This window comes from Sitophilus oryzae, unplaced genomic scaffold, assembly GCF_002938485.1.
Source record: "Sitophilus oryzae breed Bouriz unplaced genomic scaffold, Soryzae_2.0 scaffold_1450_pilon_pilon, whole genome shotgun sequence".
In the NCBI taxonomy this organism is placed as follows: Eukaryota; Metazoa; Arthropoda; class Insecta; order Coleoptera; family Curculionidae; genus Sitophilus; species Sitophilus oryzae.
Genome location: NW_022146116.1, coordinates 578,846 through 600,245, shown reverse-complemented (window position 1 = coordinate 600,245; position 21,400 = coordinate 578,846). Strand labels below are relative to the sequence as shown.

Below are 21,400 nucleotides of genomic sequence, written 5' to 3'. Positions count from 1 at the left end.
CTCTGGCCATAATCTCTGGCAAACTGTCTCTGGCGGTCTTTGGGCACAAAATATTAACTGTAAACTATGGTCTGGGTCAACACCATAGTCAACACTTAATTTTCCCGCGAGTTTTCCTCCACTTAATTTTAAAAAACACGAAACACACGTAATAACACAGTCCAAAATGCAAAATGCATAATATTTATCATTTCTATTTGATATAATTTGTCACAAAATTATAACCTATAAATTGGCAAGAGTTTGACAACTTTCAAAAATCTTAAGACGAGTTCACACGCATCGGCGTTCGTTTGTCGTTCATCTTTCCGTCAAACCAATAATATTGAAATACGATCTGTCATTTTTGAAATAAACCAATATAACTGGTTAAAAACAACAAGAGATGACGCATGACGGATTTATATATAAACTCATCCATAGTTAACTTAAAAAATATTAGAAACTTTTTTTAGTTAAATAAATGGATTGGTATGGACGTCATCTGCTTTTTTTCTGTCATCGTCTGTCGAAATCTTACCTGAGAAAAAAAACAGAGTATAGTACCTATTTGTGGAACCAAAATAAGTTTATTGGACACAACTTACCTTTACACAAAAGTACTTCGTTTGTCCCTGAGATTGTAATAATTATGGCCTTTGAATTGAATTGGTTGGTTTGTATTAATTGGTTTCTAAAAAATCGATTTTTATCTGCATACATACTTATCGATTTTGCTGCCTCAACAGCCTTCTCTTTTACTCCTTTCAAAAGCAAAATATCTTGCGTAGAGACATCGTTTTCTTCTACCCAGTAAATGTCAAAAAGTTTTATTTACAACACAACATTGTTAAACCTCTGTTTCACTTCAAAGGTTCAAGTGTTTCCAATGCAATATTTTACCTTCAATTTATCTCTGCCTTATTATGCTCTTCAGCCAAAGATAAATTCCTTTTCTCCTTAAGTACATTTAATTTTTTTTTTTTATACATGGTTTGATTTTTTTATTTGTTATTGGTATTTCTGATTTCTTTATATCTGAAATATTAAGTTTCGGAACAGCAAAAAATGGAATGTTTACGTATCCTTCGTTCGTTGTTAAGGAGCGAACACTCCACTAACTGGACCGTTCTGCTTTCCAAGTGGTAACCAACTCAAGGCGGAACTCAAGAACTTGGAAGATTCCATCCGCAACCTGGAATGGAAATCTTGCAATGGTCTAAGACACTCGAAGAAGTTTCTGAGGGCTTATGATCAAGAAAAATCACAGATCTTCCTGGGTCTGAGTAAGAACAATCTTCGGATTGTCACGGGGTTTTTAACAGGACACTGTCTCCTCAATGAACACCTCAGTAGATTGAAACTAAGAAGAAACGGCGAATGCAGATTCTGTGGGGAAGATGGGAAAACACCAGTACACCTCATCACTGAGTGCGCCGAGACGACAACCATTCGTGCCATGAATTTTGGTACGACTGATATTGGAGATGGAGAACTACCCTCTATAAAACCGTCCCAGATACTGGCTTTTGTCAAAGCCCTGGGACTGTATGATGAGTTATGATTCAAGAAAGGGGGACACAATGGATCTGTAAGGTCGAAGTGATTAACCCCCCTCCCACTCATTCTAAATTCTAAAAAAAAAATCCTTCGTTCGTTGTCAATGAAATCCAATCTGGCATTTTTTCTTCAGCAAGAGTCGTTTATTTGGCTCTATTTTTTAGCAATATACAATACTCCTGACTCCTGTACTACAAATGAAAGACTACATACTGCATGATCTAACCGTCCACCGACCAATAAAAATGCGGACTTTCACTCATTCGCCTTTGAATTTTGTTGGCATCCGATTTGGCGCGTGTCCGAATTAGAGAAGTATCTACTATAGTGATAGGAAAAACCGATTAATTTTAATAATCGAGTACTCGGGTTTCAAGCGATTTCAATAATCGAGCGATAGCTCGAACAAAGCATCGCTCGTATTTAAAAATGCGGTCTTTCGCCCGTCGCTTGTTCTCGTAATGCCAAGCAGTAACTGGCGTGCGCAGAGTACATATTCTTTCGGTGTTGAATGGCTAGTAGCAAGGGACGAGTGACTAGTAATTCGCTTGATTTAGTTTATTTCAAAACATTGTCGATGTAGGTCGTAAAATTTTGTCACTCAGATATGCAACGAATAACGTCGTATAAATTTGCTACCTGCAATGTATGTAGAAAATTCGCTCGGCTTTTTATCGAGTATGTCACATTAAAATCGGATTTCAATTTATTTTATTCTAGGATCGCTTGTGTTTGTCGCTCGTAACTCGTCACTTCTTCTCTCCTTCATAATCGAGCGATGTCGGTTATTTCAATAATCGAGTACTCCCATCACTAATCTACTACTGTATATGGTTAAATTTTCTTTTCTGTCTATATCTATGGCCTAAAGGGGCCATCACTTATCTGTATTATATTTATAACTTTATAATTTAAATGTAAACTATATTATTAAGGCCCGTTTAGAAATAATTAGTAAAACTTTTTCATGGACATTCATAAAATTATATATTTTACAGCATATACCCTACGAAAAAACAAGCTATATTTAATTACATATTATGGTTACAAAAGAAATGAAGGGTGTAGGTACGAAAACTAGGTATATGATTGATGGAATATTTATTTAACAAAGATCGTCTGGAACTGTTTATGCAAGATAAAGTCTTCTGGGTGTAGGTATGCATTTGTTAATAGCGGAAAAATACCTATTTTCCATAGTTATATTTTTATAGTGCGTATAACATAAACACCTTGATAGGAAATGCATAAAAATGTAACAAAAAATAATACAAGATCGCAACCAATTTATAAAAAATTAAATTTGTTCTAATTTTATTTAAAAAATGTAAAACTATGATATGACTCAATATTTTTTTTTTATTTTACGTTGAAAATGTTGGTAGTTATTAAAATTGTTATAAAAACATATTATTATAACAAAAATAGATAATTTTTAATAATTATTTATCAACACAAATATCCGATACGCTACTGAAGCAGGTAAGTCAAATTGACGTATCTAAATTCTTTGACATCTAATCTTTGACAAGTAGTAAATAAAAGCAAAAATGCAAGAAAAAATATATAATTAGTTAATTTGAGTGAATTTCATAAATGATCGGTTTACTACACGTATGTATATTATATAGTCACTTATTAGCGAAAAGTTGTTCCATTATTTCACTCGATTTTTGCCGAGATCTACCGCACGCTACACAACCAACTATTTTAGAGTCTTTTTCGATAAATCGCGATAGTGTCACTGTTAATTTAAGTTCTGCAACAATTTCCATCTAGATTTACTACCTTTATACAACTATCAGTAGTAGAATAAATAATAAATAACATAAAATAAGCTCCGTAAAGAGTGACAAATCCACAAAATTTCAAATCTAGTTCAAATGTGTCAAATGAATCGTCAAACAGAACTGTCAAGGATCCCCACCCTAGAGCCCTTTTTCCGCCCACCATGCAGGAATACATGGATAGCATTATGCTTCTTCGTTAGTCTTCTTATTCAAAGGGTGAAACAGTCATGTCATTTATTAACATACCAAATCTCGTTTTTTATTTGAAAAAAAAAAGTTATAGAGGTGCCAATTTTGCGACGCACCCGGTATAAGCATTAAAAACTAAGAATGTTATGTTTTAATTTAACGTTACCAAGACAATAATATAAATGGAATGTAAATACTTAGCTATATTACATCTGAGACAGCATAAACAACCTAAATCTTAATTACTGTTCGAGACTTTGTCAAGGCAAGAAATTCCTTAATGAAAGTACTTCAAGTGGTTTATATCAATAACAACACGTAACGCTCCTCATATACAGAACTTGGAGAGTCGGAAGCTTATGCTAACAGAGAATAATATTAAGTAAAAGGATATTACAAATTTCTATTAGCCAACCCTTACTCTAAGAGGCCACAACTTAATACAATAATGCGACATGTTGTTGATTTTTGGTATAATATAAAAAAAAATTAAATTATATATTTGCTCTCTGAAACTTTTTTTTTGAAGGGATTGTGATAATACTATTCAAATCAGTTTGAAATAAAATAATTTAATACCGTATGATCGAAAAAAAAAACGGCGTCCAGTTGACTGGGAAATGACGATCGATGACATTTCCCATATAAATTTACATATAAAATGACAGCGATCTTCATTTCATAGACATCGCTGATGCCGGTTTTTTTTCGATCATACGGTATAACTTAATCAAAATTTTGTACCATAACTCTATACTCTTTGCCATTTTTATGGCCGAGTTATTAGTCTTTAATAAACTCAATTTTACAAATATACAGGGTGGTCCGAACTGTATTCCGGAAACTTCGGCAGCATATTCTGCAGATAAAAACAAGTAAAAATGTTCCTATAGATGTATGTCCAAAAATGCTTAGTCTCGGAGATACAGGGTGTAGAAGTTTCATTTTTATTTCGATTTTTTCCAAATAATTTTTGCACTAACGTCAATATTTGGATTAAAATTGGTGTTTGGGAGTTTTTTGACATGAGAAATCTGATTTTGATGTCAATATGACTCCTACTAGTAGAGGGCGCCACCTACATATTTTTTAACTGGTTTGAAGAGTAATAACTTTTCGTCCGTACCTGTATAAAACTACTGAGTAAAAAATATACATTTGCGACGCTTTTTACGTAAAAAAGGTCTCTTGGTAAAAATCGCTACAAGTAATGGTTTTTGAGATATTTGGAATCGAAATTATGAATACCTGTCATCACTGACATAAATTAAACATGTTGACTAAATAGTTATTAGACTGAGATCATAAATTTGAAATGTTTTTGTACCAAAAGTTCAACAAAAACTGTTTAATCATCATTTTTTTTGCAGAAAAAATATGATTAATTTAAAAAGAATATAATTTCCCAAATTTATTATTTCAGTGAAATAACTATCTACTCAACGCAACGTGTTTATTTTTCGTTAATAGTGGCATGTATTGACTATTTCCATTCTAAATATCTTGAGAACGGTTGCTCGTAGCGATTTTTACAAAGAGATATTTTTTACGTAGAAAATCACAGACATCTATATTTTTTTCCTCGGTAGTTTTATACAGGTACGGACAAAAAGTTATTACGCTTCAAAATACACGTAGGTGGCGCCCTCTACCAGTAGGAGTCATATTGACATCAAAATCAAATTTCTCGTGTCAAAAAACTCCCATACACCAATTTTCATCTAAATATTGACGTTCCTTCAGAAATTATTCGGAAAAAATCGAAATGAAAATGAAATTTCTACACCCTGTATCTCCGAAACTAAGCATTTTAGGACATACATTTATACGAACTTTTTTACCTATTTTTATCTGCAGAATATGTTGCCGAAGTTTCCGGAATACAATTTGGACCATCCTGTATACACAACCTAGATTTAATTCATAACAAACTTCAAATATTATTTGGTTCTACTATAAAGTAAAATACTTCTTTAAACTGCTGTTATATTAATATTGCATTATAAAGCAATTTTATACTTGTTGCATAATGCTGCATAAAACAACCCTCTCAGAGTTTTGCTTACGCTTATATTATCAAACTGTTCTATAAAAATCGGCCCTCTTGTTGTTTTGTAGTTTATTATACGAAAAATAATGTTTTTAACCTATCCTCGCTGTTAATGTATCATTTAATCTACCCTTGCAGTTAAAGTACTATTTTATCTACTATTTTTGATAGATATAAGGCAATTTTAACAGTTACTACGGAAAAAAAATATATCTTATAGTCGCTTTATACAAACTTTATAAAAAATTATTTTGCTAATTGGTATCTTAATAGATTTTTGTGTAGTGTTTTTTTAGCAAATTACTAACAACCTATAATTGAATGAACAGAAATAAATGGCAATTTAAAATCGGTCCAAAAGAACAACAAAATAAATTTAATTGTTTTTCAATTTAACAAAACGAAATTATATATCTCTTGGGTCAATAGAAAATCTAATTGCAATTTGCGAAATGAATTCAGTAATTGAATATTATTGCGAACTGCCTGGCTCTCCAATTTATTTAAAACTTAACTTCTACTAATTATTTTACTGATATTAATTAGTGAGAAACATTGTAATAATATCTAATAATACTAATTGAGTTACAACTATACTAAATTACTGATATAAAAAATAATTTAAAGATATAAATAAGTTTAAGTTAAAATCAAGTTTTTAACACATAACATGCGATAACTTAAGAACCACCTTAGATATTGAAATTTTTTTGAAGTTCGGATCTTTTACAAGACGTTTAAATAAGAAAAATTCGATAGACTTCTTTTTTTTCCATTCAAAAATTTAAAAAACATCCATTTACTTTTAGTGCATAGCAATTTTCAGAAATCGAGTAACTTTTTTTATTTATAAAGATTTTCACATACTGTCTGCGACGAAAGCATAGCAGAAATGTTAAGAAAGTTTTTGAAAAACACTACAATCAATTATTTCTAATGGATTTAGAGATATCAATTTTTGAATTCAGAGTTCTAATAGCGCGACCAGTGTCGAACACCAACTCAATTTCATTTATTTTTATTTTTACCAAAAGTTTACCAAGTGTTTCTAACTTGCACTTAAAAATTTACTCGTTATAGACTCGTTAATAAATAAACAAATAAAGCATTACGAGACGTAATTAAATCGTGAAGCTGAACGCATGACGTATACCTTTCCCCAGAATTTTAAGTACTGACAGAGGACAGAGGTACTGATTGGGTCGACCGGTCGACCGCGACGAATCTGCTATATCCCCTTCTCTGTTCAATGTGCAAAGTTTCTCGGTTTATTTCATACATTTGGCAACGTGTTTACTGGTTCTCTCTTTGTTCGGTACGTTATAAACGCATTATACTCTTCTTACATACGGAAATCTCGACCCAAGATTAACCTTTGTCAGCCTTTAGTATAATAATATATATAAGAAAAATTACACAATTTTTTAAATAATTTAACACCTTGGATTATAATTATAAAAGGCGGACCGCCAGAACAGTTAGTCACTGTTGCCCTGCAGTTTACGATTTCAAGTTTTGAACATATATTTTTTACTATATTTATAATAACTTTAATACTTTTTATTGAAAAATGAAGAAGAATAAAGAGTAGACTGTCTTTTTTTGTAATGATATTGGCTTAAAAGACATTTTTCTGAGCAAATATTATTTTTAACTTTCTCTATTGTATTGGTACAGTATAACTCCAAAGAAATAAGTCCATAACTCGCTTTGCGAAACTCCTCATATAAACCAGACGTATCAGAAGGGTTTCGAGGCGTATCTGTATATAGGCACGGATTTGCTTTTACCGGTCGCCTGATTGACAGGGGTGCGCCAGACCTAACCTAGCCGTTCATTTTCCATAATCACCATGTTTGGGAAAGGGCAGCGTCGGAGGATGGGCTGGGTGAAAGGGTTGAGGTCACACACCCCGCCTTCCACATTCTAGGAATCGATAGCTTTGTTCCAACCCATCAAGAATGTCAGAATCGTCAGAAACTGCAGGAACAGTAGGGCTGAAACAATAGATCGCTTTACCTACGGTAGTAAGACTTTAGAAGGTAGAGGTAAGGAGAATTATCTTGGTGTATTGAAAAGTGGTTCTCAAAGATGGAATAATTAGGAGTCCATTTCACTAGTCCGAAAAAGTAGCAAAATAAGCGTTCGGCATTTAACGTTTTATGTAAAACTGGCTAGGTATTTTTACACAAATGAAGAAGGAAATTAAAGATAAAGGATTATGCTATATCCATATTGTAGCACATTTTCTTCAAACTTCTTTATTTTTAAGATTTTGATGGTCAAACATCAACAAAATATTCCTTATGTTTGGACTAAATTTTCTCGAAAATATAGACATAATTTAAAATTCCGTTACAATACGGAAATAGATTGAAGTTTTGTGATTACAGTGATACATAATTTATATGATTTTGTAATATATTGCTCGCTATTTTATTGCAAATGCTGAAGCTCTGCAAACCTTAATCAAGCCTTAATCAGCACGTTATAAAATAAGCCTTTTATAGAGATGAAGAAAGAGATCTATGTAAAGATATTTTAGTTGGATGTTACAGGGTGTTCAAAACCTATTTGTAAATTTCAACTACTTAAAATTATTAAATCTTAATTTTTTTAAATGCAAACACATCACAACCAAACCAAACCAAACCACATTTCATATATTATTATTATTATTTTTTCTGGTAGATTTTACAAAATCCTTCAACCTTTCTAAGGTATGTCATACATGGAGAAACATATAAATAAATCGTGTAAATTTAACCCTTTATAGGTTGATGGTCGCTAAATCGACCTCTTTAATTTAACGAACTAATCAGTCGCGTGGAAGTGTATTATCGCCCAGTTTGTTTGGTATGTTTATTTCTATGGGCGCACGGTGGGGTATTAGCATGAAAAAGGTGATCGAAATTCGAAAAAGCAAATGTGTTTAAGATTTCCCAAAAAAAGATAAATGATAAGTTAAATCATGTCTGCCATGAATGGCGTTGCTATGGGTGTGTTTAATTGCATTCATTCGTTTCAACGAAACATCAAAGTTGTTACTTCTCACAGATAAGAGGTAAATGACTAAATTTTATGTTTAAAATTATAAATTGTTGTTGTTCTTGTGCTCTTTTTACGTTTATATTATTGTTTTGATTGAAAATGGCTCAGCAAGCTGCAGGTATGTATTTTACAAAAACGTATTATTTATTTTGATATTCTCTATACTAACGATTTTTTTTGCAACTAAAAGTTAGGCGTTCAGAAAATTTGATTAAATTTGTGACATTTTTATTATACTTAGAGATTTAGTTACGCATTTCGAAGAATTCAGCATATTGTCTATATACGTTTTACTTAGTAAACATTGGGCTTTCATACAGTATAAACTAAAATACTGCGACTTTTTGCGACTTTGCTGATAAAATGAGAAAAACATTCTTGGTTTCCTCTAATTTGCCAATCAGTGATATACTAATGCGAGGTGTAAACCGCGATGGCATTGTTGTGTACAAAGCGATCGCATTAGTGCCATTAGCAGTATAGCACAATTTGGCATTTGTAACGACTTTAGTGGTATCGGCATTGCTCGCGGATCAGTCATAGCATTAGTAATATTAGTTGCGATATTACTACTGGCATTAGTGGCATTGACCGTGGAAACACTGGAACAGTGATTTTTCTTTCTTTTTTTTAGAATCCACGAATTATCCTTTATTTTGTTCATATTATTTCCTCTTTAATTGAAAATAGCAATAATTTATATAAGGTCTACATAAAAAAATTTCGATCAACTATCTGTGTCAAATACCCCACTGTGGGGCGCTTTGGCCAATTAATTAACCATATTTATACGTTGGCAGAATTGGCGCGAAAAGTTAAGGTAAGTAAGAATATTCGACCAATGAGCATTGGTGACACTGAGTTCACACTGTGTCATATGGTAATAATTGTCGTCTAAGCATTTCCTATGCAAATTTCGTATGATAAAAAATTAAAAGTATAGAAACAAATGTATCTGTGACATTTATTTCTTTTTATTTAGTGCAACAAATTTACGGCTCGGATGATATTTTCTAAAATCCTTAACATATCCTGTATATTTTCTATCATTTCTCATAGGATACGAGTTTCTCGAAAAACAAAATTTTATTTACTTGATATGGACATATTTTTGAGTAGAGAGCTAACAGAGATAATAAAAATAAACTTACTCTTTTTTCTTACATTGGATGATACATACAGTTTATACATTATATACATTAGATCATTAAATATTATCTATTTGCTTTAACAATCTCTGGTTGAAAAATCGACCACCCTCCCCCCCCACTCTCTTATTTGTTAACTTTTGTATAATATTATTAAAAATATATGCTTCCTTTGTGCTAGTTTATATATTTTTCAAGTCAATTTGATCAAACTAGAAAATAATTAGTTCTGTCCTATAAAGGCTTGTCAACGTTTGCCTATAACCGTACAAAACGTGTGGTTTGGAACAAACCTAATTGTTTGATTGGGGCGTCCAGGTGCGTTGAACGTATAAGTGTAAAGGTTTGCGTTGGGTTTCGGGAATTGATGATGATTGTAAATTGGACTTGATATATAATCTAGACAGACAGTGATTTATATTTTTGAGAGTCTGAACCGGTGTCTGGATTACTTTGCTGCAGTAATTTATCGATATTTTATCGACGTATTTTTATCCAAGACTAGTATAAACGTTGATTTTTTTGCAGTGGACATCAAAAAACAAAATCGGAAAAAAATCGGAGTAACAACTACCGTATGATCGAAAAAAAAACGGCGTCTAGCTGGCTTGACGATCGATGACCTTTGATAATGTAGCAAATTTAAATTAAAGACTTTTCAGCTATTTTTAAGTTACGTTGCTATTTGTCAAATATGAGTTTTAAGGTTTGTCTGAGATCAGTTCATATTGTTTAGAAAGAGTGCCTTCCTATATTATTGATTTGGCGAGTTCCGTTTTTTTTTCGGCATTTATTAATTTTTCTTGAACTCTTCCTCAGTTACGATCCTTTTAGTTCCAATCCTGACAGTTGAAATTTCTATTTCTAAGGCATAAACAACTCGCTATATTATTTAAAAAAGCTATAAATTTGTATTTTACATAGAAATATTACACCTTTTAGTGGAGTGCCCAGAGACTTTTACCTCGGAATCCAATTATTGTGAATGTATTAATCTAAAACCTTCTCTATTGTGTTTTATAGATAAAATACTAAAATGTTTACCCATTTTTTTTCCTTGCTTTTAATTTTTTATTTTACTAATTTTAGTAAATTCTTAATTATTTCCTTCTTAATGTTTTGATTTTTTTAATTCTTTTTCTAAGTAAATTTATTGAAATAAATAAATTTAATGCATAAGGTATACCTATTCTGCTTATATTCTAATCATTGAAATTTTGATTGAAATCGAATTATACAGGGTGGCGTGTCATATACGACGCGGTTTTTGCAAGGAGAACAAAAATTTGTATTGAAGTGAAACTTTGTGAGCTTATGTAAGTCAATTTAATGCATTTTCTAAAATTATGTAGAGTTCTACAGGATGTCCCCAAAAAAAATTACACATCAAAGTTATGTTTTTTATAATGGAACGCCCTATATATTAACTAATTTTTAGATTCTAATAAAAAAATAAAGGTTTGTTTTATTAGAAAAGTATATGACTAAAATGTATAGTTTTTGAAATACATTCACAGGCACGAAAAATGGACACCTTAAAACTTTGATGTATTTTAGAGAGAGGTTAATATATTTTATTTTAATGGGCGGATTTTGATGATTTTTTAAGTAGTGTGTAGCCCAATTCTTTTACTTTTTAGTATATTTTTCTAAATTAAAAATGAAACTCCCCATCTGTTAATTACACGAGGGAAAACAAAATGTTGATATTTTGGTGAAAGTTTGAATCACCCTGTGGAATATGTTAAAACAGCAAGAAGTTTAAAAATCATTTTATCATCTAGATACATCCTTTCTCGATGGTTTGTTTTTTGGTTCATCTCATTAGCTTTATTTTTGTAGGAAATATTCGCTTTTGAAGAAGACACTAACATTTTTCGTAATTTTTACATTAAGACCATGCCTTTGCTTTTGGGTCTAGTCAACACATTTAGTAAGTTCTGGTCCCGAAGCAGGCCTTCTTGACATAAGATTTGCTTCATTTAATCTTCTTCTTATAGTCCGTTAGTTAATATGTACGTTCCTTAAGTGCAATTCATTATCAATTTGAAAAGCTGGCAAACGGCAAATTGACGTCCTCATGGACTTGGTCATAATTCAAAAACCACTTAATATACTCTATGGTATTAAGTTATTTTTGAAACCGAAATTTGACTCACCCTGTATATCTATAAAAATATTTTTGAAATGTGAACTACCATTAAACACATATTTTGTAAAAAGTTGGAAGTGAAAATCTCAAATAGGAATCCTGATACAAAGCTTTTCCGGAATGTGGAGCCATCTTGTATGTATACATTTGTATATGTGTGTTTATTAAAATACTAAAGTGAAAGCAACGAACTTAAATGGGTAAACTTTGTAATATATCTTATTAACAATACAATGCAAAAAGTTTTATAAAAGTTCGTTCACAGTAAATGAATTCCGAGGTCTGTATCCCATAAGGGCTTAAAGCACTCCACTATTTGCATTGTACTTACTTGGAAAGAGTGTTCTACTAGCATCTCTTTCTCGAGAAAAATAATTTATAAGCTTAGCAATGAGCTCTTGTTCGTTTTGGTTAAATCTTTTGCAATAAAAAATTTGAATTTTGTTTGACAGCAACAATCAATTTTTAATTATGACATCGATCGATGTCCGTCAATAAAATTATTGGAACCCCAAATTCCAAATCCAATGACAATGACAATTACTAAAAAGAATATGCAGTAATGTACGAAATGCCGTAATGATGTCACCAATCTCTTTCATGTGGTTGGCAAGTGATTGAGAGAGTTCGAGAATATATGACGTGACGTTGAACGATGGCTTAACACTCTATACCTATCTACATATATATTGTTCCTTAAATAAAGTTTTCTGTGTTACTACACCACTGAGACAAAGTTTACAGAATATTTTTTTCTGTAAACTTTGAGTGAGATAAGGTTGATTGAAATAAATATCTCGTTATGAATAATCTATGGCGGGTAGGTAAGATAACGCCGATAATGGTCGGCGGAATCCCCGAGAGGTATTTATGCTTCGACGGCTTTGATTTATAGTAGACTCGGATGCTAACCCAGATCTCTGCGGTTTAGGTAGTTTTAGCCACAGAATAGTGGTTTTAACGCCTAGTTTCACTCCAATGATTGAAGTTAGATGGTTAAGCTCTGCGGTCAAACCCGTGACGAATAATTAAGAAGTGTTAGTTTAATGAAGTAAATAAATAAAGTCAATATGGCGTCACTAAAATATTCTTTTTCCAAACGTCACAAAAATATTAATTTTTGCGACGTGATTGACAATATAAAAAAGTTATTTTAACGTCTAAACTTTGAATAAGAAGACTAAGGAAGGAGCATATCAAATATATTAGGTCCGCCGCGATGGGCCTCAAATATAGCCGACTTAAATTCCGGTTTATCAGTGTCGTTCTAATTTTAGTTAAAAAATGTAAAACTATGATGTAGGGTAGACGTGGGGTAGACTCAATAATTTGTTGTTTTATTTTACGTTATGAATAAATGTTGGTAGTTATTAAAATTGTTACAAAAATATATAATTCTAATAAAAATAGATAAGTTATAATAAGTATTTATTAACACAAACATCCGATACGTTACTGAAGCAGGTAAGTCAAATTAACGTCTCTAAATTCTTTGACATCTAATCTTTGACAAGTAATAAATAAAAGCTAAAATGCAAGAAAAATATATAATTTAGTTAATTTAAGTAAATTTCATAAATGATCGGTTTACTACACGTATGTATATTATATAGTCACTTACTAGCGAAAAGTTGTTCCATTATTTCACTCAATTTTTGCCGAGATCTACCGCACGCTACACAACCAACTATTTTAGAGTCTTTTTCGATAAATCGCGATAGTGTCACTGTTAATTTAAGTTCTGCCACAATTTCCATCTAGATTTACTACCTTTATACAACTATCAGTAGTAGAATAAATAATAAATAACATAAAATAAGCTCCGTAAAGACTAACAAATCCACAAAATTTCAAATCAAATTCAAATGTGTCAAATGAATCGTCAAACAGAACTGTCAAGGATCCCCACCCTAGAGAACTTTTTCCGCCCACCATGCATGAATACATGGATAGCATTATGCTCCTTCCTTAGTCTTCTTATTCAAAGCGTCTAGGCATATAAATAAAGAACTTTTACGCCTAAGCAGAAAAGTAAGAATCTATGGTAATGTTTTACGTTTTGGGGTTTATATTTATGTACTAAATGAAGGTCTTACTAATTTTAATAAACGTATATTAAAGTGAAAGTAAATTAACAAAACATATCAAATTATAATTAGATAATAGACAAGGACAACAACATGTCTGAATGACATCTGTCTAACAGGTCGTGGCTACAGGCACGTAAGACGGAACATTATAAAGTCCATATTCAAACACCTTCCCCTCAAAGGTCGAGCTTCCTAGGGGGTTTAATATTACGACCCGAACGCGACTTAATAACTTTGTTCCTTAAATCTACATTAACATTTTCATTTTGTTCAACTGACACATGTGGGTTTAAAGACATAATTGGGTTTGATGACATATTTGGAATTGACAATAGTTCAGGAAACAACTCAGGTTCTGTAAGGACTTTTTTCTCTGGTTCTGTAAATGACAATTTAATCTGAGAAGTATTACGCCTAACAATCCGGTTGTTATCCTCCTTTCGTACCCAGTAAGATCTTGGTTCATTAGCTTTCTCCAGAATTGTAGCTTTATACCAGATTTTATCTATGTTGCTTCTGATTACTACTTTATCTCCCTTTTTATACTCAAAAGGATATCTGCGAACCATTTTGTCATATTGGATTTTAACTTTATCTTTTTGTTCACAAAGCTGTTTATAAATATTATTTTGAATTCTCGGTTGCAATTTTGCATCACTTAAAGGTAGTTGTGATTTTAAGATTCTGCTTTGCAGTATTTGAGCTGGAGACGCGTTTAAGTTAATAATAGGTGAATTGTTATATTCCATAACAGATTCTCTAAAGTCGGAATTTTCATCTAAACTTTTCTTTATCATTTGTTTGCATATATTAACTGCTTTCTCGGCTAGACCATTACTTTGATGATAATGTGGAGAACATGTTTTTATTGTAATGTCTTTTGCTCGATAATACTTTTTTAAACGACTTGAAATAAAAGGTAAATTATCAGCAATGATATACGTTGGATAACCAAATCTTATAAATATTTCTTGAAATGCATTTATAACTGACTCTGCTGTTTTATCTTTTAGCAAAATACACTCTATCCAATGAGAGAAATGATCAATTACAACTAAGTATGATTTACAACCAAATTCTAAAATATCAGCTCCTATTTTGTTAAAACGAAGTTTAGGAACAGTATGTGGTAAAAGTGGTTCTCTATAATTTGCAGGTCTATATTTTTCACAAACACGACATTTTTTTATATAGTTAATTATATCATCAGACAGATTTGGCCAATAAAATAATAATCTCGCTTTATGAATTGTTTTACTAGTTCCAATGTGTCCCTTATGTAACAGTTCACACATCTTTACACGCAGACTAGTAGGAACGATTACTTTATCGTTTAAGAAAATGATACCACTCTCTATATAGATAGAATTTTTTGATTGTACGTATGGTAAACAATCAGGTGGAATGGAACTTGTTTTTGGCCATCCATTGTAATAATAATCATATAATTTCATTAAAGTTTTATCTTTACACGTTTCTATTCTAAATTCGTCTCGTTTCTCGTTACTCATAGGAATATGCTTTGAAACTGAATGGACCATTTCGAACATTTCATTATCAATCTTACCTGTTGACTTTAAACTAGATCGCGAAAGCATATCAGCAAAATGAATGCTTTTACCTGGTACATAATATACATTGATGTTATATTTTAGTAACTTTAATCTAATACGTTGTAATCTAACTGAACCAATTTTACAAATAGGTTTTTTCATAATTGACACTATAGGTTTATGATCTGATTGAACATCAAAATTTCTTCCATATATAAAATCGTGAAATTTTTGTGTGGCAAAATAAATGCTAAAAGCTCTTTTCTCTGTTTGACTATAATTAACTTCGTGTTCATTCATCATACGTGATGCACAACTAACTAATTTAACTATATTATTTTCATATTGTTGAAACATACAACATCCTAAACCGTTTTTAGATGCGTCACATTGTAAAATTATTTTCCTTTTATAATCAAACGGAGTTAAGCCTGGTGAATTACAAATGATTTTCTTTAATGTATCAAAAGCTTTTTGGTGTGCTGGTAACCATTGCCATTCTATATTATTTTTTAAAAGTTCACATAACAGATGCATATATTCTGCCATGTTTTTTATATATCGTCTTACATAATTAAAAGAACCAATAATCCTTTGTAATTCATTTTTGTTTTTAGGAATTTCTAGTTTACATAAAGATTCAATTCTATCAGGGTCTATTTGCATTCCTGACTCAGAAAACATTTGCCCCATAAACTTTACCTGACTCTGACAGTATTGCAATTTTTCTTTATTAAATTTTGCACCTACCTCCTTGGCTTTTTTCACAACCTCTGATACGGCCTGATCATGCTCTTCTCTTGTTGCTCCTGCTACGATCATATCATCGTGACAAATTTGCACATTTTTGATGCTACCAAACTCTCTTTCAACTACATCTTGAAATAAATCTTGTGAATTTGACAAACCATAAGGTAGAACTGTAAACCTATATATTCCAAATGGTGTTGCAAAACATTTCCATGAAGCTTCTTCTGTCAACTCTAAATGGTGGTAACCTTCAGCTAAATCAAAAACAGTGAAAATCTTTTTTCCATTTAAATTTGCACAAATCTCTTCTATGTTGCATGTTATTTTAGGTTTTCTGACAATTTGTCTATTTAAATCAGAAGGGTCTAAACAAAGTCTTAACTTACCATTTGTTTTTTCTACAATGACCATTCTGTTAATACTTGCATTTGAATTTATTTCATCTACCTTTACAATTGCATTCCTTTTGATTAATCTATCTATTTCATTTTTTAGTTCATTTCTTAATGTAATTGGTACTTTAGTAGGGGGGTAACTGACCGGTTCAAAATTTTCTACTGTTGTTATGTTATATTTACCAGGAAACTTACCATAACCGCTAAAAATTTCAATATTCTTATTTATAAATTTTTCCCTATCATTTAAACCATTCTCAGTAACTGAAATATTATTTACTCTTTTCACCAATTGTAATTTTACGCAAGCTAAACCGCTTAATAGAACCTGATTTGCTCCCTCAACTATGACAAAGTCTTCATACATTTCTACACTTTTATACTTACAATATAAATTTACAATACCAATGGGTTTAACCTTGAGAACCTTCAAATCCTTTTTAAAATACAATGTGTGTCCCTAACCTTAAATTTTTTATTTATACAATTAAATAATGTTGATGGTATTACACTAACGTCTGCCCCTGTATCCAACCTAACTTTACATCTTTTGTTTTCTACATGTATGAACTCTTCCCATATATTTGTTGGGTTTCTATAACTATTAGATGTAGAATTAGATTTATTGGAGGGTAAATCCTTACTTATGTTACCTACGAATAAATTTTCCTCACTAGTATCACATTTTTCTTCAACATTTTTTACATTTTTTATGCGACACGATATAGCAAAGTGGTTTAATAATCCGCACTTCCTACACTTTTTTCCATAAGCAGGGCATTCCCTGGGACCGTGCATATTTTGACACCTTTTACATTTGAATTTGTCCTTTGCATCTTGCTGTTCACTTTTTTGTCTTTTCTTTTCGCCTGGCTTCTTATATTTTTTAATAAAATTTACCTCTTCTTCGCCTTCTTGGAATTTAATACTTTGATTTCTGCTCTGTTCACTTGTTCTACAGAAATTTATAGTTTTATCGAGTGTTAACTCATCTAATCTAAGTAACGCTTCTCTAGTTGTTGGATCCCTAATTCCCATTACAATTTTGTCTCTCAAAGCCTTGTCTTCACTTGTCTGATTTGGATCTAGAGTATTGTAATTACAGCTCTTGACCAGATGACGACACTCAGTTAAGAAATGTTCAAACGTTTCACCCTCTTTTTGCACTCGTTTAAGGAAATTATATCTTTCAAAACATTCATTTATCCTTGGGTTTACATATTTAGTTATAAGTTCCAACATGTATTCATATTTATCCTGCTGATCCTCGGGAATCACAAAGGTCGACATTATTCTGGCGGACTCGGTGCCAATAATGTTTCTCAGAATCGATAATTTTACCAGTCCTGCAGCTTTATCCTGCCCTATCGCAACTAGATAGTCCTCAAAAGCTGTCTTCCAAAACTTCCATTCTCCCGCAGCATTTTGCCCTTGCAGATCAAAATCTGGCGGTAATTTTACCATGCCCATGGTAGCCATCTTTTACACTCAAGATCGACTTTTTTATACTTAAAAGACTTGATACTTTTGTAAATACTTTTAACTGCCTTCAATTACGTACTTACGACTTACGATTTACGACTGCGCCATGTTTTACGTTTTGGGGTTTATATTTATGTACTAAATGAAGGTCTTACTAATTTTAATAAACGTATATTAAAGTGAAAGTAAATTAACAAAACATATCAAATTATAATTAGATAAATAATAGACAAGGACAACAACATGTCTGAATGACATCTGTCTAACAGGTCGTGGCTACAGGCACGTAAGACGGAACATTATAAAGTCCATATTCAAACAGGTACTATACTCTGTTTTTTTTCTCAGGTAAGATTTCGACAGACGATGACAGAAGAAAAGCAGATGACGTCCCATACCAATCTATTTATTTTACTAAAAAAGTTTCTAATAATTTTTAAGTTATCTATGGATGGGTTTAAATATAAATCCGTCATGCGTCGTGTCTTGTTGTTTTTAACCAGTTTTATTGGTTTATTTAAAAAATGACAGATCGTATTTCAATTTTATTGGTTTGACGGAACGATGAACAACAAACGGACGCCGATGCGTATGAACTCGCTTTTAGATTTTTGTCATTTTTGACGCTTGTCAAAGTCTTGCCAAATTATAGGTTATAATTTTGTGTCAACTTTTGTTAAATACCCTGCGGTTTGGAAGATGATGCATTTTGATTCGTATTATTACGTGTGTTTTGTGTCTTTTGAAGTCAAGTGGAGGAAAAATCGAGTGAAAATTAACTGTAGACCCAGAGCACAGTTTATGGTTAATACTCGCTGCCCAGGCAGAAAGTCTTATACGCCAATGAAGTTGCCATCGATAAAGTTTGTATACCATTTCGTCGTAGATAAGTGCATCTCGTATATGGTAGAAGGATCAAACTAAACACATACTAAAAACTGGAGTAGCTGTAAAATATGGACATCACACGATAGGTAAATAATAGATTTTAGTACTACAGAAAAATAATGTCAAAAGGTACTGGTTTAAAAAATTACGATTAAAGTTAATTAATCAACATTTAAGGTATAAAATTTGGTAGGTGTTATTATTAATAAAATAGTTTGTTTTATTTACCTATGTTGTTTTATTTATTCCTGTGGAATATTACAAATTTGTATTTGTACATAAGTTATATTGATAAATATAATCATAAATGCGAGTAGTTTCATAAAGCTTGAAAGTAAATAATAGTTCTTTTTATATTTTTTGGCATGTAGTGTCTTGTTCTTGTTTGTTTTGTATTAACACATACCGTTTTTATTAAATAAAATAACTCGATTACATTTTTTCAGTTTTATACAGTTTTTTTTCACAATATTTTGAAGTAATCACTTGTCATCTTGTCAATCAAATTTTAAATATTTCCTGCTATGCGTTCCAGTTGTACCAACTTATTTCTTTGTAAAATAAAATAAACTACTTTGAAATTAAAATGACAGACACATCTATCACTGTCAAGGATCTTCTCGTTGGACAGACTATATGCAATATAGATGTGCGTTTTGTTTTTTTGTAAATAATAAATAGCACTGACATTAAGATGTCATTTAGATAAATCGCGATTTTTTAACGATAAAATAGTGAACTATCAACCAGCAGGTCAGATTTTAAAGAAAAATGATTCAGGAAGATCCTCCGCAAGAAATTATTAACCAGGCAGAGGCGGCTATTTAATTTTAATATTACTATTTATTTTTGTTCATATAGTTCATTTTTTGTTGAAATATGCAGTTATTTTCTTTTAAAATTTTTTACTGACATTGTTTCCATGCCCTTTTTTGGGTTTCTTTTTGTATTATACAATAAGGAAATAAATAAAGCATTATCTATCTATCTATCTATCTAATGTTTGTATAAGTAGCGGCTGTTGGATAAAATTGTTTAAAAAATTATTTGTGACGTTTGAAAAAAAAATAGCATGTTCTATTGGGAGTAAAATGAATTTTTGTGCCTCGCCTGTAATGTCAAACGTACAGCCTTGCTACAAAAGTATTTTAGGTGAAAATTAGTAATATCTGCCTAACGTCTTAATTTTTATGCAGAAATAATAAAGTATACTTAATAAAAAATATATTAAAGCAATAAACAAATATCTTTAATTTTATAAAATTAACTAGATTTTTAAAGTATGTAAAGAACATTTTTCATGCTTGTTCAGTAACACTTTTACTTGCTTTAAATTTGGTTTTAGATACGAGGCAATTTTAAACAAAATTTATGTATATTACGTTACATAAAGTCCAGAAAATACGCAAGGAAACAGAGGATAGCAGGAAGCCTCTAAGTTTATTATATCATTACGTAAAGGGTGAACTCCAACAATTTATTTTCTGTTAAGCTACTTTGCAAACATCTTAAGTCCAAAACACAAATTTGTCATTGTTTCAATATTTTTTCTAAATCTACTCATTTAGTTTAGTTTATGATTTCAGCGCACTGAAAATGATTATAAATGATCAGATTTCAAACGGGCCACACATTATACAATTTATCGTACTGCAGGTTGTACAACACAAATTTGATTCGACCGTTTGAACGACAGATCGGATGTACTGTTGTCCACGAACTTTTTAAACTACTAGTTTAATGTCTGTTATACAATAACTCGTTTCCCAGTTGATTTTGTCCTATTCGCCGTGGCTTTGTTTGAGTCAAAAAGGACAATAGCTGCAATTGTGGTAGTTTTTTTAGTCGAACATGAAAAACCCTCCTAAAAATTATAATAAAATATTCCAAAGTAGCATCCAGGGCCGGATCTACCTAAGGGCTGTTTGGGCTGCAGCCCAGGGCCCCCAGACCCCGCTAAAAACAATATAAAATTAAAATTCACGTTAAAAAGTTTAAGCCAGACCAGATGGTTTTGCCACTATGATGCTGTCAAAGCCTTAAAAATAATTATGATGACATTATAAAAATTTTCGAAAGTTTCAGCGAAAATGAGATTGAGAAAGTTGATTTCCGGAAAGAGGCACGAAATTTATTCAATAAAATGGCGAAACTCGAGACTGCAATTTTGATTATCTTTTGGGAAGAACTTTTGCAGAGATTTCATTTAGTTAATAAAAAAATACGCCTGGTTTAGACATTTGTGAAGGCAACAAGTTAATTGTGTCATTAAAAGACTTTGTGAACAACATACGATACCGATCAGATCAAAAGCTAAAGGAAT

The 21,400-nt window shown here is 31.4% G+C and overlaps 1 protein-coding gene across 2 annotated transcripts; it reads right to left on the bottom strand.

Annotated features, from left to right (window-relative positions):
• Positions 1-14,015: 14,015 nt before the first annotated feature.
• LOC115877417 lies at positions 14,016-18,403 on the bottom strand. 2 transcript variants are annotated; one of them, XM_030893571.1, is made up of 3 exons: positions 17,361-18,403; positions 17,253-17,308; positions 14,016-14,604 (listed from the first exon to the last, which is right to left on the bottom strand). In XM_030893571.1, exons 1-2 carry the CDS (start codon positions 18,184-18,186, stop codon positions 17,265-17,267), a joined length of 870 nt encoding a protein of 289 aa, XP_030749431.1. In that variant the 5' UTR covers positions 18,187-18,403; the 3' UTR covers positions 14,016-14,604; positions 17,253-17,264. The 2 variants fall into 2 exon arrangements, with proteins under 2 accessions (XP_030749431.1, XP_030749430.1); XM_030893570.1 differs by having other exon boundaries at positions 17,253-18,403.
• Between the last annotated feature and the right edge of the window lie 2,997 nt (positions 18,404-21,400).

Excerpts from the sequence above, each read along its gene's own strand:
- LOC115877417 (XM_030893570.1), bottom strand. The coding sequence starts at position 18,186 with ATGGCTACCATGGGCATGGTAAAATTACCGCCAGATTTTGATCTGCAA. Across the intron at positions 14,605-17,252 it reads ACATGTAGAAAACAAAAGAT|ATAAAGTTAAAATCCAATAT; the intron begins GTAAAGTTAGGT and ends GTGAACAAAAAG.